General features: G+C 39.9%; 1 protein-coding gene across 8 annotated transcripts in view; it reads right to left on the reverse strand.

Annotated features, from left to right (window-relative positions):
- The window catches only part of LOC137301143 (kazrin-like), a 656,751-nt gene that overhangs the window by 563,246 nt on the left and 76,901 nt on the right, over nucleotides 1-16,604 (reverse strand). For 7 of the 8 annotated variants that reach the window (XM_067970588.1, XM_067970590.1, XM_067970589.1 and 4 more), the window contains one exon: nucleotides 4,240-4,392. The exons of the other annotated variant lie outside the window; for it this stretch is intronic. In XM_067970588.1, coding sequence (XP_067826689.1) covers nucleotides 4,240-4,392 — 153 coding nt within the window. The remainder of the gene's footprint in view (nucleotides 1-4,239; nucleotides 4,393-16,604) is intronic. 8 annotated transcript variants of the gene reach the window in all.

Genomic DNA, 16,604 nt, shown 5'->3' on the forward strand with positions numbered 1-16,604 from the left:
TCTGCTGATCCAGGATTATATTGTCAGAAGAGATCTCGAGCTGATCGTTTTTCTTTCCCTAGGCTAGCAAGGAGATCGGTTGCAGCACACCACAGTCTAACTCAAGACAGGACGAGGATCAAAACCTGGGAACTTTTTAGTATGTGTGCTTCAGTGCTGCATCACACAATGCTTTTTCCAATCAGCCACTAGAGGATTCTATAGTGCATCAGTTAAACACTTACCAGTCCTGCAGTTAAAATGCGATTAGACACAACATTACCAGCTATTTCATACATCATTCCTGATTAATCAGGAGCATCAGTTTGTTATAGGAGATAGCACTGCTTTCTAATGGAGATGTCTGCTACCAATAACTACAGACTTTACCAACTGCTCATTTCTCACCAGAAAGTGGCAATTATCAGCAAGTGAACTATATCATCCAATGCCACAAAAAAAATTACCTGTTTATCATTCATGGTGTTTGTGGGACTTTCTTGTATGTATTTCCCTACATAACAATAGTGACTACACTTCAACCCATTTCACTTGAAATGTAAAAAAAAATTCAACTGTACAATTATATATTCTACCTATCCAAAATTGGTCTGGTCCAGAGAGCATTCTGAGTTGTGTAACACAAGGGTGAAGTACTGATGTTTGCTGTTCTACCAATGGCAGAAGCAATTTAAACTGAAGAATTAAAAGAGCTTACGGAAAAAGCGCATCATACAAAGTTAAAGTGCATCAGCTCAAATGACAACACTGCAGCTTTAACAGGATAAAGACAATGAAATTAAAATTTAATTAAATCAAGACACATTTGTTGATTAGAAGCACCTAATATTTGTAATTTAAAATCTGGTACATATTGCCACTTTCATATGTATTTTACACCCCTGGAGAAAAGCAACATATGTTTTCACTGAAACTACAACTTTAAAATTGGGTGTGATCTAAAGACAGGATTTTAAGGTAATCTATATTTAGATCTTTCTTGATGTGTATCTTTATAAAGATCAAATAATATAATTTAGAACAACATTTATTTAAAAAAACAAGTGTCCTCACACATCAGATATAAGGCAAAATATCACTTAAGAGGTTTTAGGCCTAACAGAATGACATAGAATGTACAGCACAGAAACAGGCCTTTTGGCACAACTGTTCTATGTGGTGTTTATGCTCCACATCACAGGATCCCTTATAGATTTTGGCCTTCACATGAGCTTAATACTTGCTTGCAACAATCAGGATACCACCATCCCTGTGGGGTTTTACCTCGTGTCCAAGTCTAATGGAGGATATGAAACACATTTGTGGAACATTCCTATGATGTTAGATTAACTTGAAACTTTTATGTTTTTTGTTTCTCCTATGACATTTGGTTCGGGGGTGGGGGAAGAGAAACAATAGAAACATAGCTTTTGAAATAAATACAGCCATACTAATAATCAAAGCAGAATGCTGCGAACCCCAAATAATAAAAACTGAATGAGAGCAAGCAAGAGCATGTGGAAAAGCCAGAGCATATGAGTCAGAGGAAGCACACGCAAAAGCCGGAGCATGCAAAAAAAATAGCATGGATAACATACGAACATTGACGGACAGGAAAAGACCCTCTGTTCCATCCAGCCTGTCCGAGGACAAAGACAAAGAATTAGGGAAAGGAGACAGTTACAGCAAGAGTGACATTTTTTCCCATCTGTGAGCAATACCACAGGAGATCAACTAGTTAAACATAAGAAATCCATCATTGTTTGGATTCACACAAAAGTCTGATTCCTTTTTTAGTTTTTTTATTTCAGTTGATAAATTGTTAAACACAGAGGTGCCAACATTGTTGGGTGAATGTGGCAGAGAAGTCGTAGAAACCAGTTTTGAAGAGTGAAAGCTACTTGCAAATCAGTTTGGAGGGTGAGGGAATGAGAAGAGTGGGAGTAATTGACACAGCCCTCATAAAAATATTACACATCTATAAAGTAATGAAACATTACACATCAAATACTGCAATCACTAAAATCATTTGTGCATGTACAGTAAAGTAAAGATAGTTACCAATGGAGATTTTTCTGAAATACATTGTAAACCCATCAGCACTTTAAAGAAGAAAAAAAAGACAGGTTAATTATTCAGGTGGGATCTTTAAAACTGCTTGTTCATAATAACATTTGGAGCAGAGAAGGTTCTCCTCCTTAATCATTAACCTATCTTTTTTCTTTCAGATGCTGAATGACCTGCCGTGCAGTTACAGTTTCAAATGTCTAGCACTTTACCTTTAATTTTTTTTTGTGGACAGAAAATTCCTTCCAAATAACAATGATAGCTGCTTGAAGTTGACACTGAATAATATTTAGCAAAAGTGTTGAGTTATAGAAGTTGCACAAAATAGAATAGCTGTGCAAACTGGAATAACCATAAAAGGTCTCCAGGATGCACTTCATTCAATCCTGTGGATACACACAGAGTTTATGCCAGCAGAAGGGATAAGTCTGTAATTGTGTGAGCTGTGCATTACATAGATGGCACACATCAGCAAGTAATAGTTTGTGAAGAATATCCTATGGGATATAATCAACTGAACCAAAGAGCACCACAACTGGGAATATTATTGCAAAGCATTTGCTGATGTGTATTCTATTTATGCCACATACAGTTTCCCCATTTATTTTTTTTAGTGTTGCAGTGCTGTAGGTTGGCTTGCATATTGTATTAAACAACTAAAAATGGAACTTCATACAGTATGCAAATTATTCTGCAGAATTAAGCTACAATTGTGCTTAGCAACCTCCGTCACTCAGGGACACGAAGGCTAATTGTAGTGCCCCAGCACCCCCCCCCCAGTTGAGATTAGCTAACTCAACAGGGACAGGAAATCAAAACTGGAGCCTACTAATCCCAATGGTTTAGTTTTACAAAAGGCAGTACCTATACCCACTTGGCCATTGGGGGAACTTCTGTACATTAAAAACAAGAGAAAAATCTAGAGCAAAGTACTTTAAAAGATTTTCTGTAAATGCTCATCCTAAAGTAGACACCAAACTGTATTTACAACATGGCATATCTCCTTAACTTTTGAGTCTCAGAGACGACCCCAAATTCTTGTGAACAGAGTCAGGATTAACTGCATACAACACTCACCTTATGGGTAGTCGCAACAAAGTTGTCCAAGGCAGGTTTACACAATAACAAATGCCACAATATAAAGTACCAAAAGATAGAGACCAAGATATGGTTTTCAGCCAGCAACAATACACTTTCAAAACACAAATTAGCAATACTGAAATCTATTTTGCATAGGTGTAAACATAAGAACGATTGCATGCATAAAATAAAAACTGCAGAAAACAAATAGTTTGAAAAACTTTATTGAGAAGTATGTCGCTGATATTTGCTTTCCCATCCTAGTGGCTACTATGAATAAAGTTTTTACGACCTGCAGTATTGTTGAAAGGAATGCCAAAGGCATTATTACAAAATGTACACAAGCTTCAAGGTTAAAACAACAGCCATAGCCTTCGGCCTTCTTGGAAGGCCCCTAGGGTCACCAACCCTCCACGATTGTCCTGTAGTCTCCAGGAATTAAAGATTAATCTCCTGGGCACTGCTCTAAGTAACCCAGGAGAAAAATCATTTTTTAAAAATTATGTATTTTTAAAAATTTTCTTTGAATACTTATTAGTTATAAAAATATTGGAGATGGGAAAAATATCTGTTTGACCGGGTGGGGCAGTTGGAGGCAGGAGATCATGTGATAAAACCTCCAGGATTACATCCAACCAGAGTTGGTAATCCTAAAGGTGCCACAAAAACAAAATTAAATCCGATCAAGTGACAACACTTAGATAATGATTTATTTGCAGATGCGTTTCAAAAGCTCAAATTACAGACTCAAAGAAAATGGAGGGAAAAAAGTGCAACAAATTTTTGCAGCACTAATCGCAGAACCTTAGATAATTTGAATTTTACTTTTTCCTTTTCCCACACCCTGCCAAAAAGAGGAAGAGGAGACAGACAGGTATCATGGAATATATTGGGAGAGAATGACTATTTGAAATGGGATCAAAGCAGCCTCTTTTAAAAAAAAAAGTTTGAGCTAGGGAGCCTTACTAGAAAAAGTAAAACTTATTTCATACAAGTGCACGCACATGTTTATGACTATGTTTGCATTTGTGTGTGCGCGCGTGAAGTAGGCAGGGAGAGAATGCGACTTTATGAGAACTTGTATTTATCTTCACATCACAGGGATACGGCTACCTTGAAGACTTTGTAGTAGATAGCCCTGTTGATCTCCAGAGGGAAGAGGTTCTGTTCATCGGAGGAGCGAGCCCAGTTCACGTACCGCAACCAATTGCCTTTGTTTGGATCTGTGGCATCAATACACATCCACCCAAATTGGGGAAAGTAAACCTGAAAGGAGAGAGTTGATTTTGGTTAGTGGCAAGTACTGAGCCAGTCCTCAACACAAATGTTTAGTAACCATCAACAAAATGTTTGTTTTTGGCGGGGGGTGGGGTGCGGAAGAGAAGAGGATATGACGATGGAAAGCTGTATTTTATTAGGCAAACTGCTAACCTTGATGTGTAGGACTTGTTGCATCTATACTTACTATTTTTTATTCTTTTAATTCTGTCCCGTTATGCACAGAACATAACAAAAAAAGTCAAATTGGATCTGTCTTCTCCCAAGTATTTGGGCAATCACAATTATGTACTATATCCCTCAAAAAGAACTCAAATGCAAGAGTATTAAGACAGAATTCTCCTTTTCCCCCAAACAAATGAATTGACAGTCAATTTATAAACTCAGTAGCCTCATGTATCTCCTCTCCCAAATGTGCTGGCTCTTAATGGGGTAGGGTTCCACAATCAGCAGCAACCATCTGGTAATTTGTCCAAGTGACCATACTTTACATGTCAGCACAAGTAGTGAGCATCAGCAGGCTAGTGAACCATACAGGATATCACAGCTGAACCAGCCCACTCTCACACGATGTGTACTTTCCAACAGGGGTCACTGGATTAGCACTTTATCACTAGTACACTAACAAGCGGACAACACAACCCTGAACTACAGCTGTCTGCAAAACACTGATGGATGGCTAACCCAGGGTTCAGACCACTGACATAGCTTATCTGGTAAGGCAAAATAACCTAGCTAACAGTACAAGCTGTCTGTCTTATTGACTCAAACCTACACATTAGAAAAATAAATCTGTCAAACTACAGAAAAGCAAATTTACATATAATGCTTAACCATATGGAGGTAAAACCGATGGGCGAGGTTTGCTAACTAGGCAAATATCTGAGTTAACCATATTTAACTGCTAGTGATCGCTATGCTTTGCCAAAAGAAAATAGTCTAGTTATCTGAAGGTAGAGATTGAAGGTCAAGACTGTTTATCTTGTACCCAGCTTTTCTTTGAAGTACTTTTAAAAGTGAGTAATACTTTTTTGTGTGGTATCATGCCAGACATCATCCATCTATTATCAACATTGCACTACAATGATTGTACATAAAGTACATAAATTTTCATCCGGGCTTTATTAAGAATTATCTTGAAACAAGGGTAATTGATAAAAGGAATTACATAACTGCTAAACAGCAGCAATTTAATCTATGATAGCATGCCATAATTTGAAGCTAGTTTAATATTTATAAAGACCTCCCACCATTCTTTTGAATGGAACACATTGCCTTAGATCGCCATTATGACAGTAAGATAATTGAGCTCAAATGTCCTATTTTCTACAGACTGGTGATGGATGGCATCATGTTGGGTGGTCTCAAAAGAGAGGCACCACTAACAAAATTACAGACATTCTGTCCAAACCGATGGTTAATATCCAATAAATTTAGAACAACAATTGTTAAATTGGGAGGATGATGCACTCAATCCTTTCAATGCCCACAGGTCACGGAAAGCTTCTAATGTGGCACAATTCGTGAGATGCCGTAAACAGGCATCATCAATTCCATGCTAGTTTACAGTCTTGCTACACAGCAAGGTCCTAAAGAAATGCAAGAAGATTCCCTCTGGTCAGTTTTTCGAAAATAACCTGTTTATGATGTTACTAGAAATACCAACCAGGGAACATCACTCCCACAGAGGTCCATGTACCACCATCTCAATTTTACTTCAAGTCTAAAATTATTCCATTATCTCCTGCTGTGAACATGTAAAAACTACATTGATCCCATACAATTGGCTTTCATTTTTATTTTAATTTTTTTAATATAAAAACAGAATGAATTAAAAATTTATTTAACCTTGCAGCTTACAGGACATCCCTAAGAGTTAGATAGGACAAGGCAACAGTAGTGTTAGAGACCACTGTGCCAGTCACATGAATGTGACCAATTCATCCCTGTTGTCAATCAAACAAAAGCTGATGGACAACCAGTGTGGAACACTCAAACAAACCAAACCACTCACTCACTGCTTCTATTAAACACTTTGCAGCTCCCCTGATGGTTTAGTTTGGTAAATACACTGTGCTGTGTGGTACCAGAGAAGTAAACCGGGACAGTGTTCCAGGTGCAGTCCATGGTGCAGATAAAGTTAGCTAATCTCAGCAATATTAGGGACACAATAATTTGCCTTAGTATACCAGATTAAGAAATCGTGGGGGTATAGACGAAAGAGAAGAAAAACAGCCATGATTCCTGTTGCTGATCATTAACCAGTGATCCCTGCTGCAAAGTTCACGTGTGATAATCAGGTGAGGACAGGACCAGATTTGGCTGCGATATCCTCAGCATTCAAATATTTTGCCAATACTCAAGAGCCTAGACTCTCACATGCAGAATGGATATTAGGTCAAGGTGCTGGAGGGCTGTTGACACCCACTGAATTGTATTCCAGCATGAGTCAGCTACTTCGAGGGAGGGGGGTTAAGTAAGAGAAGGGGAAATGAGAAGAAAATAGGGAAAAATATATGCTCAGCACTAACACTAATATTAAATATATACTAAAACAAAAGTAATGCAAGGAGTAGAGGCTTCCATTAGTAACTGTACACAACAGGAAAATTCCACTCCAATCCTTTCTCCACCCTCCCCCAAAAAATATCTAGTTCAGTGAGATATAGTACGAGCTAATTAAAGTTCAATTTATTGGAGGTCACTTAGGGGTTCCGTTTCCTCAGGTAGCACACTAGTTAACTCGTAAAATCCCTTTGTTATTTTAATGCAGTTTAAATGGATTAATAGTGGCATTATACCAATTTAAACACCATTTAAACAGATTAACTGCATTAAAAAAGCACATAAATGAAATTTACACAAACATGTTAACCAGTCCATTACCTGAGGAAATTAAACCACTGACAATGGGGAAAGCGGTGGTGGGTACCTGAGGGCATAAAAGGGGCTGCCGACAGGTTGGGGAGGAAAGATGCTTATGAGTGGGAACATAGTGGAAGGGCTGTTTTTGATAGTTCAAAAGGAGTAAGAGAGTTTGGGTCCAATTCTCCTGGGCCTTCCTCCCCCACAAGGCTTCCAAAGCTTACTTCTCCTCCAATACTGCCACATCCCAGCAAGCTCCCAGTAATGCCAGACTCTGCCCCCACAATGCTCCAAAACCCCCCCTTCCAGTCCTATTGGAACCCTCTTCCTCAGACCTCCCCACCCACCCCACCCCCTTCAGTGCTCACAAGCCCCTAAACCACGTGCTACCTGATCCCAGGACAACAACCCCAATGCTCCGGCCCAGAGATCTCCCTTTGGATTTTCTCAGATTCCAGAAGCTGCCCCAGCCAGTGCTCGCAAACCATGTAACCCAAAGTACTGTTAGACCCTCAGATCCTTTCCAAGTGCTCCCAAATCCTAGGACTGCCCCCAATACCGATAAGTCAGTGTTTCTAATAATACTGCTGGGTATAACACCACTGTAATTATAAAACTTCCAACTCATCTTAAGCAATACCATGGGAGACATAGAATGTACAGCACAGAAACAGGCCATTCGGCCCAATAGGTCCATTCCGGTGCTAATGCTCCACACGAGACCTACTAGTAGAAATAAAATCTTGAAACATTATTAGATCCCAGCATTCAGACTGAGTTGTAACATATCCAAAATCTTCTGGTTTCTGCTAGTGATCAACTGAATTAGTAAAATGACTACCTTGCTGCAAAGAGAGGTGGGGAGGGGGGAGGGAGGGGGAAATGAGTTTCCCTGGTTGTAAAATGTTAAGTGACATCACAAATATAGGAGGAGAATTTCCCGTAATTGCTATTTCTAGCAAAATTGTAAAGCTGTACTTTTTGAACACATTTACAACTTATTTAGAAATAACGAACATATGAAAAACTGTCACTGACTCTTAACAACCAGAAAAAAATCTACCCCGCCTTCTCGAACTCCAGGAATTATTTAAAAAATGAAATGCGAAAAGGCCATTTTTACTCGGTAAAGGATGTACAAGCCACTCTATATCTGTCCAATCATGCATCATTCATCCTTTACTGGCTATCTTACTATGTTCTCCACGATCCATCAGTTTACAAGCCATCAAGTTCCACCCAGCATTGAAACATCTTTACCTAAACTTTTCCTTATAACCTTGAATCCCGTTCTTAACTTTAGTTTCTCTGAAGCATCCTGGAACCTTTACATTAAAGACATTGGACCAGATTTTGCAGTCAAAGTAACGGTAAGGCTAACAGCGCTCGTCGTTATTTATGCGTAAACGGTACAGCAAATTCAGGCGAGGAGCAGATGCACGGTTAAATGTGAATATTCAAAAGTTGCTATCTAAGTTGTGCTGCTCCACCGTTAGCTTTGCGAAAATAGCATTTCGCTTTCTACCTCACCATTGACATGCATTGAATGTCACGAAGTTGCTGTATTTGCGCGATATGAACTAAACCCGCTACAGATATTTAGGGCTAGTAATTACAAGTGTAAGTTCCCTTTTAATGACATGCTAAGTGTTAATGACAGCCAATCAACCTCTCTGGCACCGAAAATTAACTATTACAAGTGTGGAGTCTCATTCCTTCAGGTTTTTTTTAAGGGGATATTTTAAAAATGTCAAATTTTAAATTTAAATTTTTTAAATCTTACTTTTCCTTTGTCTCTTTTTTCTCTCTCTTAAGCTAATGCATTCAGCCCCTTTAATTCACCCTCCTCAGTCCTTCCACTGTTTATTTCCCAATCTTTAAATCTCATTAGTTAAACGGCCACAGATGCCCCGTTTCCCTCGCTGCGCCATTATCAGCTCATACTTTCAGCAGCTTTGTGGAATCAAATATTTTGAGCTGAACGGTGCAGGGGCAAGTCTATGCCCTGCTACAGCAAATTCTGGGAGACACACACAAGAACATGAGAAATAGAAGCAGGAGTAGGCCACACGCCCCTCAAGCCTGCCCTGCAATAAGATCATGACTGATCTTCTACCTCAACTCCACTTTCCTGCTCTATCCCCATATCCCTTGATTCCCTTAGCGTCCAAAAATCTATTTTTCTCAGACTTTAATATACTCAATGACTGAACATCCATAACCCTTTAGGGTAGAGAATTCCAAAGATTCATAACCCTCAGTGAAGAAATTCCTCCTCATCTCAGTCTTAAATGGCCAATCCCATAACCTGCGACTATGCCCCCTAGTTCTAGACTCCCCAGCCAGGGGAAACAACCCCTCGGCATCTACCCTGTCGAGCCCTCTAAGAATTTTATACGTTTCAATGAGATCACCTCTCATTCTTCTAACCTTCAGAGAGTATAGGCCCATTCTACTCAATCGCTCATCATAGGACAACCCTCTCATCCCAGGAATCAATCTAGTGAACCTTTGTTGCACCCCCTTTAAGGCAAGTAGATCCTTCCTGAGGTAAGGAGACCAAAACTGTACACAGTACTCCAGGTGTAGTCTCACCAGAGCTTTATATAATTCCAGCCTCCTTACTTTTATACTCCTTGCAATAAAGGCTAACATACCATTTGACTTCCTAATTGCTTGCTGTGATTCGTGTACAAGGACCCCCAAACCCGACTGAATACCAACATTTCTCAGTGTCTCAACTTTTAAAAAAATATTCTGCTTTTCTATTCCTCCTACCAAAGTGAATAACGTCACATTTCCCCACATTATACTCCATCTGCCACCTTTGCGACTACTCACAACCTGTCTATTTCCCTTTGCAGTCTCTTTGCGTCCTTCTCACAGCTTACTTTCCCACCTAGCTTTGTATCGTCAGCAAACTTGGATACATTACACACGGTCCCTTCATCTAAGTCACAGATATATATCGTAAACAGCTGAGGCCCAAGCACGGATCCTTGCAGCACCCCATCAGTTACAACCTGCCAACCCGAAAATGAACAGTTTATTCCTACTCTTTGTTTTCTGTCCATTAGTCAATCTTCAATCCATGCTAATATATTATCCTCAACCCCATGAGCCCTCGTGTGACAACCTCTTGTGTGGCACCTTATCGAATGTCTTTTGAAAATCCAAATATACTACATCCATTGGTTCCCCCTTATCTACCCTGCTAGTTATACTCTCAAAAAACTCTAAATCGATTTGTCAAACACAATTTCCCTTTCATAAAACCATGTTGACTCTGTCTAATCATGATTTTTCTAAATGCCATGAAACTACGTCCTTGATGACGGATTCTACATTTTCCCTACGACTGATGTCAGGCTAACTGGCCTGTAGTTCCCTGTTTTCTTTCTCCCTCCTTTCTTGAATAGCAGGGTTACATTTGCTACCTTCCAATCCACAGGGACCGTTCTAGAATCTAGGGAATTCTGGAAGATCAAAATCAATGCATCCGCTTTATCTGCAACCACCTCTTTTAAAACCCTAGGATGTATGCCATCAGGTCCAGGGGATTTGTCAGCTTTTAGTCCAGTAGTTGTTCTTCACTAAATATCATCCAGCACTTTTTCAAAAGGTCTTAATAATCAACACAACTTTAGCTTACTCCAGATATGAGAAAAGTTCTTCTAATCTCAAGCCTTGCTTCAGGATTTCATAACCCAGTGGAATTCGCAAACACAAACAATTGTAAGTCACATCACTGGACAGGAAGTGGCTTTATTGAAAAATACATAGTAGATACAGATTTAAATAGGTATCACCTCTATTTTATTATGTCTAACAATTGCCTGTTCAACAGTCTTCATTATGGAAGCCAATTTAATAAAGTTCTTGTTTAGCTGGGCATGGGTTGGGGTCTGAGGCAATTGATTTCATTGTATTTACCCTGAAGGAGGGCATTTGATTTGTTGCAGATGCAAAACGATCTTAAAATGCTGTGCGCTTCTGAATTGGAACATGTTACTGTAAGCATATTTCAATTTGCAAATCTCCCTGAGGAATTTCCTAACCAAATTCTCAATGACCCAAGTGTCTGTTTACTTAACAATTAGTATCTTTTAAAGGGACACAGCTCAACCTAACCAGCAAGAATGCGTTGTGCACTGCATGGTATGACACTCCTGTTCTCATAACCTGATTTATTGAGAGAAATGCTAGGGAGGTCCATTTATATTTGTGGAGCGTACAGAAATACTTATTTACCCTGAGAAGCCCAACTGCTAAATTAGTGCCGTAGAAACCAAGTCAAAGCCATGAAGTTTTTCATTTTAAAATGAATTAATAGAATAGATTTTAGATGGAATTTGGACAACATTTTTAGCAAAAATAAAATGAAGGCTGGGTTGGAAGACAAAGGGACAAGGGAAAAAAAGTGATCAGGAACAATCGTCATTTCTACATGTAGGCATATTGGCAACTAAGCAGTCATCAAGAAATGCTTCAGAACAAAGTTCTGCTGATTCAAAAGGAAGGATCTGCTCATTTGTATCAGACTAAATTCAAACCCCAGACAGAAGGATTAGTCAGAGGGGATGTAAGTACAATTTGACCTTGAGGTACCAAGAGACTGTAGGTTGGAACCCTTTCAACTTCTGATATATCCCAATATGAAGACAATATGTATATTAATAGAGCAATGCTTCAAAGAAAATAAGAGCCTCATGATTTGAATCAGGTAGTGAGTTCCTCTTGAGCAGCAAATTCCTCCAACTTGAGACCACAGTGAGAGTGTGAGAAAGTGTTCGAGTGCGTGCACGTGTGTTTCGGCATTGATTGAAGAGCTTGCAAAGTCCATAAAATCATGGTGACAGCAGTGGACATTAAGGGCTGCACTGCAAATTTAAAATTCTCATCCATGTGTTCAAATCCCTCCATGGCCTCACCACTCCCTATCTCTGTAACCCCTTCCAGTCCTACAACCCCCACCCCCCCCACCCCCGAGATCTTTGCGCTCCTCCAATTCTGGCCTCTTGTTCATCCCCGATTTCTATCGCCCACCATTGGCAGCCTTGCCTTCAGCTGCCGAGGCCCCATGTTCTGGAATTCCCCCTTAAACCTCTCTCTCCTCCTTTCAGAAGCTCCTTAAAACCCACCTCTTTGACCAAGCTTGTGCTCACCTATCCGAATACCACTATGTGGCTCGGCGTCAAATTTTGATGGACAATGCTCCTGTGAAGCATCGTGGGATGTTTTACTATGTTAAAGGCGCTATATAAATGCAAGTTGTTGTTGCACAAAAATTCCAAAATGGTAGAGGCAGCAACCTGATATCATTACAAGTGCATGTGCTATCAGGTACGACAACAGTGTTCTTGAAAAAGAAAAAATGATTAGGAACTTATAAGATAATTGAGATTGTAACACTGAATCAGTGGGATACTCCCACTTTCAAAAAAAGTGCAAGTGCTAACAAAACCAGAGTGATGCCAGTGTTTTCCAGACAATATGCTTTAGTATGAACACAAATGTTCAGACTATCATTTAAAAAATGATTTTTTTCTTTAAAATCAATACATTTCCAGTTTATCAGATCACACCTCTCCTCATTAATCCCATATTAGTCACTGTTGTCCTGCAACTTCCCGACAATGAATTTGCTCCTGGTCCATGTTATTCATCAATGCCGATTCGCTGTCACTCTCATACCAACCTTTCCTCACCACTGGCCACATGGTGTCGTTCCCATGTGCCTGTCCTTCTAGGTGGTACAGGTCATGGGTTTGGGAGGTGCTGTCGAAGAAGCCTTGGCGAGTTGTTGTAGTGCATCTTGTAGATGGTACACACTGCAGCCACGGTGCTCCGGTGGTGAAGGGAGTGAATGTTTAAAGTGATGGCTGGGGTGCCAATCAAGTGGGCTGCTTTGTCCCGGATGGTGTCAAGCTTAGAGTCTTGTTAGAGCTGCACTCATCCAGGCAAGTGGCGTGTATTCCATCACACTCCTGACTTGTGCCTTGTACATGGTGGAAAGGCTTTGGGAAGTCAGGTGAGTCACTCTCCACAGAATACCCAGCCTCTGACCTGCTCTTGTAGCCATAGTATTTATGTGGCTGGTCCAGTTAAGTTTCTGGTCAATGGTGACCCCCAGGATGTTGATGGTGGGGGATTTGGCGATGGTAATACCGTTGAATGTCAAGGGGAGGTGGTTAGAGTCTCTCTCGTTAGCACTTGTCTGGAGCGAATGTTACTTGCCACTTATCAGCCCAAGTCTGGATGTTGTCCAGGTCTTGCTGTATGTGGGCACGGACTGCTTCATTATCTGAGGGGTTGCGAACGGAACTGAACACTGTGCAATCAGCAGCAAATATCCCCACTTCTGACCTTATGATGGAGAGAAGGTCACTGATGAAGCAGCTGAAACTGTCCTGGGGAACTCCTGCAACAATGTCCTGGGGTTGAGATGATTGGCCTCTAACAACTGCTACCATCTTCCATGTGCTAGTCATGACTCCAGCCACTGGAGGGTTTTCCCCGATTCCCATTGGCTTCAATTTTACTAGGGCTCCTTGATGCCACATTTGGTCAAATGCTGCCTTGATGTCAAGGGCAGTCACTCTCACTTCACCTCTGGAATTCAGCTCTTTTGTCCATGTTTGGACCAAGGCTGTAATGAGGTCTGGAGCCAAGTGGTCATGGTGGAACCCAAACTGAGCATTGGTGAGCAGGTTATTGGTGAGCAAGTGCCGCTTGATAGCACTATCGACGACACCTTCCGCACTTTGCTGATGATTGAATGTAGATTTGTCCTGCTTTTTGTGGACAGGACATACCTGGGCAATTTTCCACTTTGTCGGGTAGATGCCAGTGTTGTAGCTGTGACATTACTCTGACTGCAGCAGCAATCGGGCTTATTTGAAGCAGAATATTTGGGTATGCTATTACAATTATTCTTCACTAAACAATGATCAACTTTTCAATAGTATCCTATTCTAGAAGTATTAATTTAGTCACTTCAAATTTTCAAGAAGGTTTTAATATAACACACTCTTTATAGGTGAGGGGTGACTCAATTAAGTGGCAAGCTAGTTTCAATGATAAGTATTTCCGATTTGACACGGCCATGCATTGCCTACCAGGAAATGGGGTCAGACTGGGGGTTGAACCAGAGGTGTTTTTATCTGTATGGGTCAGTACGGCACCACAATATAACGAAAAAACAATTCACAAGAACAAACAAAATGGACGGCACAAAAAAACTTGTTCAATCATAATTATTCAGATTTTTCTTCTAAAAAGTGGTACCCAAAAATGAGATTCTGATGGAAAGTAATACACATACGCCCTTCTGCAGCTCAATGCTCTTACAAAGAATAGACACATTCCTTGCTTCCAGTGTTCTGTTTTATTTTATTTGTCTGTTTTACAGAATGCTTTTATCCCAATTCAAACAAATTTTTACATGCAAATTTTTTTTCAAATTGTAAACTGGTCCAAAAGGTTGGAAGAAGTATGCAAAGAAAATGTTTCAGACTGGAAACAGATTAGTGCTAAAGCATACACAGTATATAGAAATTATAACATGGAAACAGGCCATTCAGCCCAACCAGTCCGCGTCAGCGTTTACGCTATACACGAGCAGCATCAGATCCTGGGATCCTGCAGGGCAACATTTTTTTGGAATTTGTATTTCAAAATATTGGACGTTTATACAATGTCAATTTTACAATATTTGTAAGTGTGTGTCATGGGAATTTGTTTTACTGGATTTTATGCTTTATTGGGCTCTTCAATGCTTCAAAACAATCACATGACAGTAAAGTGAGCATGAGTTTGTCCAGTTTTTTAAAAAAAACAGAATAAGACATGCAGGTTTGCAGTCTTACTACACTAAGATAGCTGTGTGAGAAACTAAACTACTGCAGCTCTTGCATTTCCCAGCCATGCAGACAGATCTAGAGAAGTCGGATTTTCTGTCTATTAAAATTTAATGGGTGGAAAGATTGGTTGAGGTATTGGTTCATGCTGTGAAAACCTACTGGGGGCAAAAGACAATAACAGGCAGAGTTTAAAGTGGGAATGTAAAATGTAGGATATATAATTGAAAATAAAAAATGCCAAATAGGATTTAGGCCTTGTAAGTACAGCAGATGGTCTTATACCTTAGGGGCAATTAAGTTCTGATGGAGACCAACAAATCTGAACTATTCACTCCATTATGAACAGAAGGAAATATAGAATCACAAAATACTGAACAAAGTCAATCGCAAAACAAGCATGATGAATAAGTGACTTGCTCCCATAGACATAAGAATTAAAATACTTGGTCACACCAAGTTTTGTTTCCTAGTTTAACTGTACTAGATTCTTACTGTATAAACATCAGTGACCTCAGCTCAATTTCTACATGACATTTCATATTTAAAATTAGAGAAAGGGACTACTAGCACACCTTGTATTAACAAATCTTATTAGCACATTTTCTTGAAGACGTTGACAGGACTTTCCGCTTTTGCACTTGCCAGCCCAAAGGTTTCCACCACTAAATCGAATGCACAGTAAATCGCAGGCAGGCAAGAGCAGATACAGAAATTCTCAGCTATTATATCAGCCGGTACCTTCCCTCAGTCTTCTGTTACTCCTAAAGTCTTCAGGCCTTTAAATCTCAAACTTGGCATTACCTATTTTCTCCCAATTAAAAAAAAGTTGTACTTTCTTTGAATACTATTCTACATTTATTTTCAATACTGCAGACGTGCCGAGTCTATTTTCCGGATCCAAATAGGAAATTTGAGTAGTGACATTGCTTTGTAAACTTCAGGCCGTGTCCGACCCCTCTCCGGAAGGCACTGTTTCATGCTGGGATACAGTTCCAAGGGGCCAACTGCCCTCTGATACCTTGCTTAACTGGCCACACAGTGTGTGTCAGCATGCAAATCTACCACAGTGGCATCAAAACCGAGCCCAATTCTGTCCTCAACTGACACCCATATTCACACACAATCCAGCACGAGTCACTGGAGAACAATCAGAAATGGGATTTCCCCTCTCTATCTTGGGGCACCAAAGTCAATTATAGCACCCGAACAATCCAGTTGAGATCAGCTAACTCAGCCAGCTATTCAGCTAAAATTGTGACCTTCAAGTCTGTATAGCTCAACATCGCAGATGTACTGAATCTATTCTGAAGATGTGGCAAGTAGGGAATCTGAGTGGGGACATTTCTTTGAAATACCTACTGAATTAACTGGAAAAAAGAGCTAAAGGTCTTTCACGCCAGAAATTTGACAAACACTTCTTTAAATTGTTAAAAAAGTTTATTAAAAGCTCATTTCCATTGTACACACTTTTCC

The sequence above is a fragment of the Heptranchias perlo genome, chromosome 32 (genome assembly GCF_035084215.1).
Source record: "Heptranchias perlo isolate sHepPer1 chromosome 32, sHepPer1.hap1, whole genome shotgun sequence".
Taxonomy (NCBI): domain Eukaryota; kingdom Metazoa; phylum Chordata; class Chondrichthyes; order Hexanchiformes; family Hexanchidae; genus Heptranchias; species Heptranchias perlo.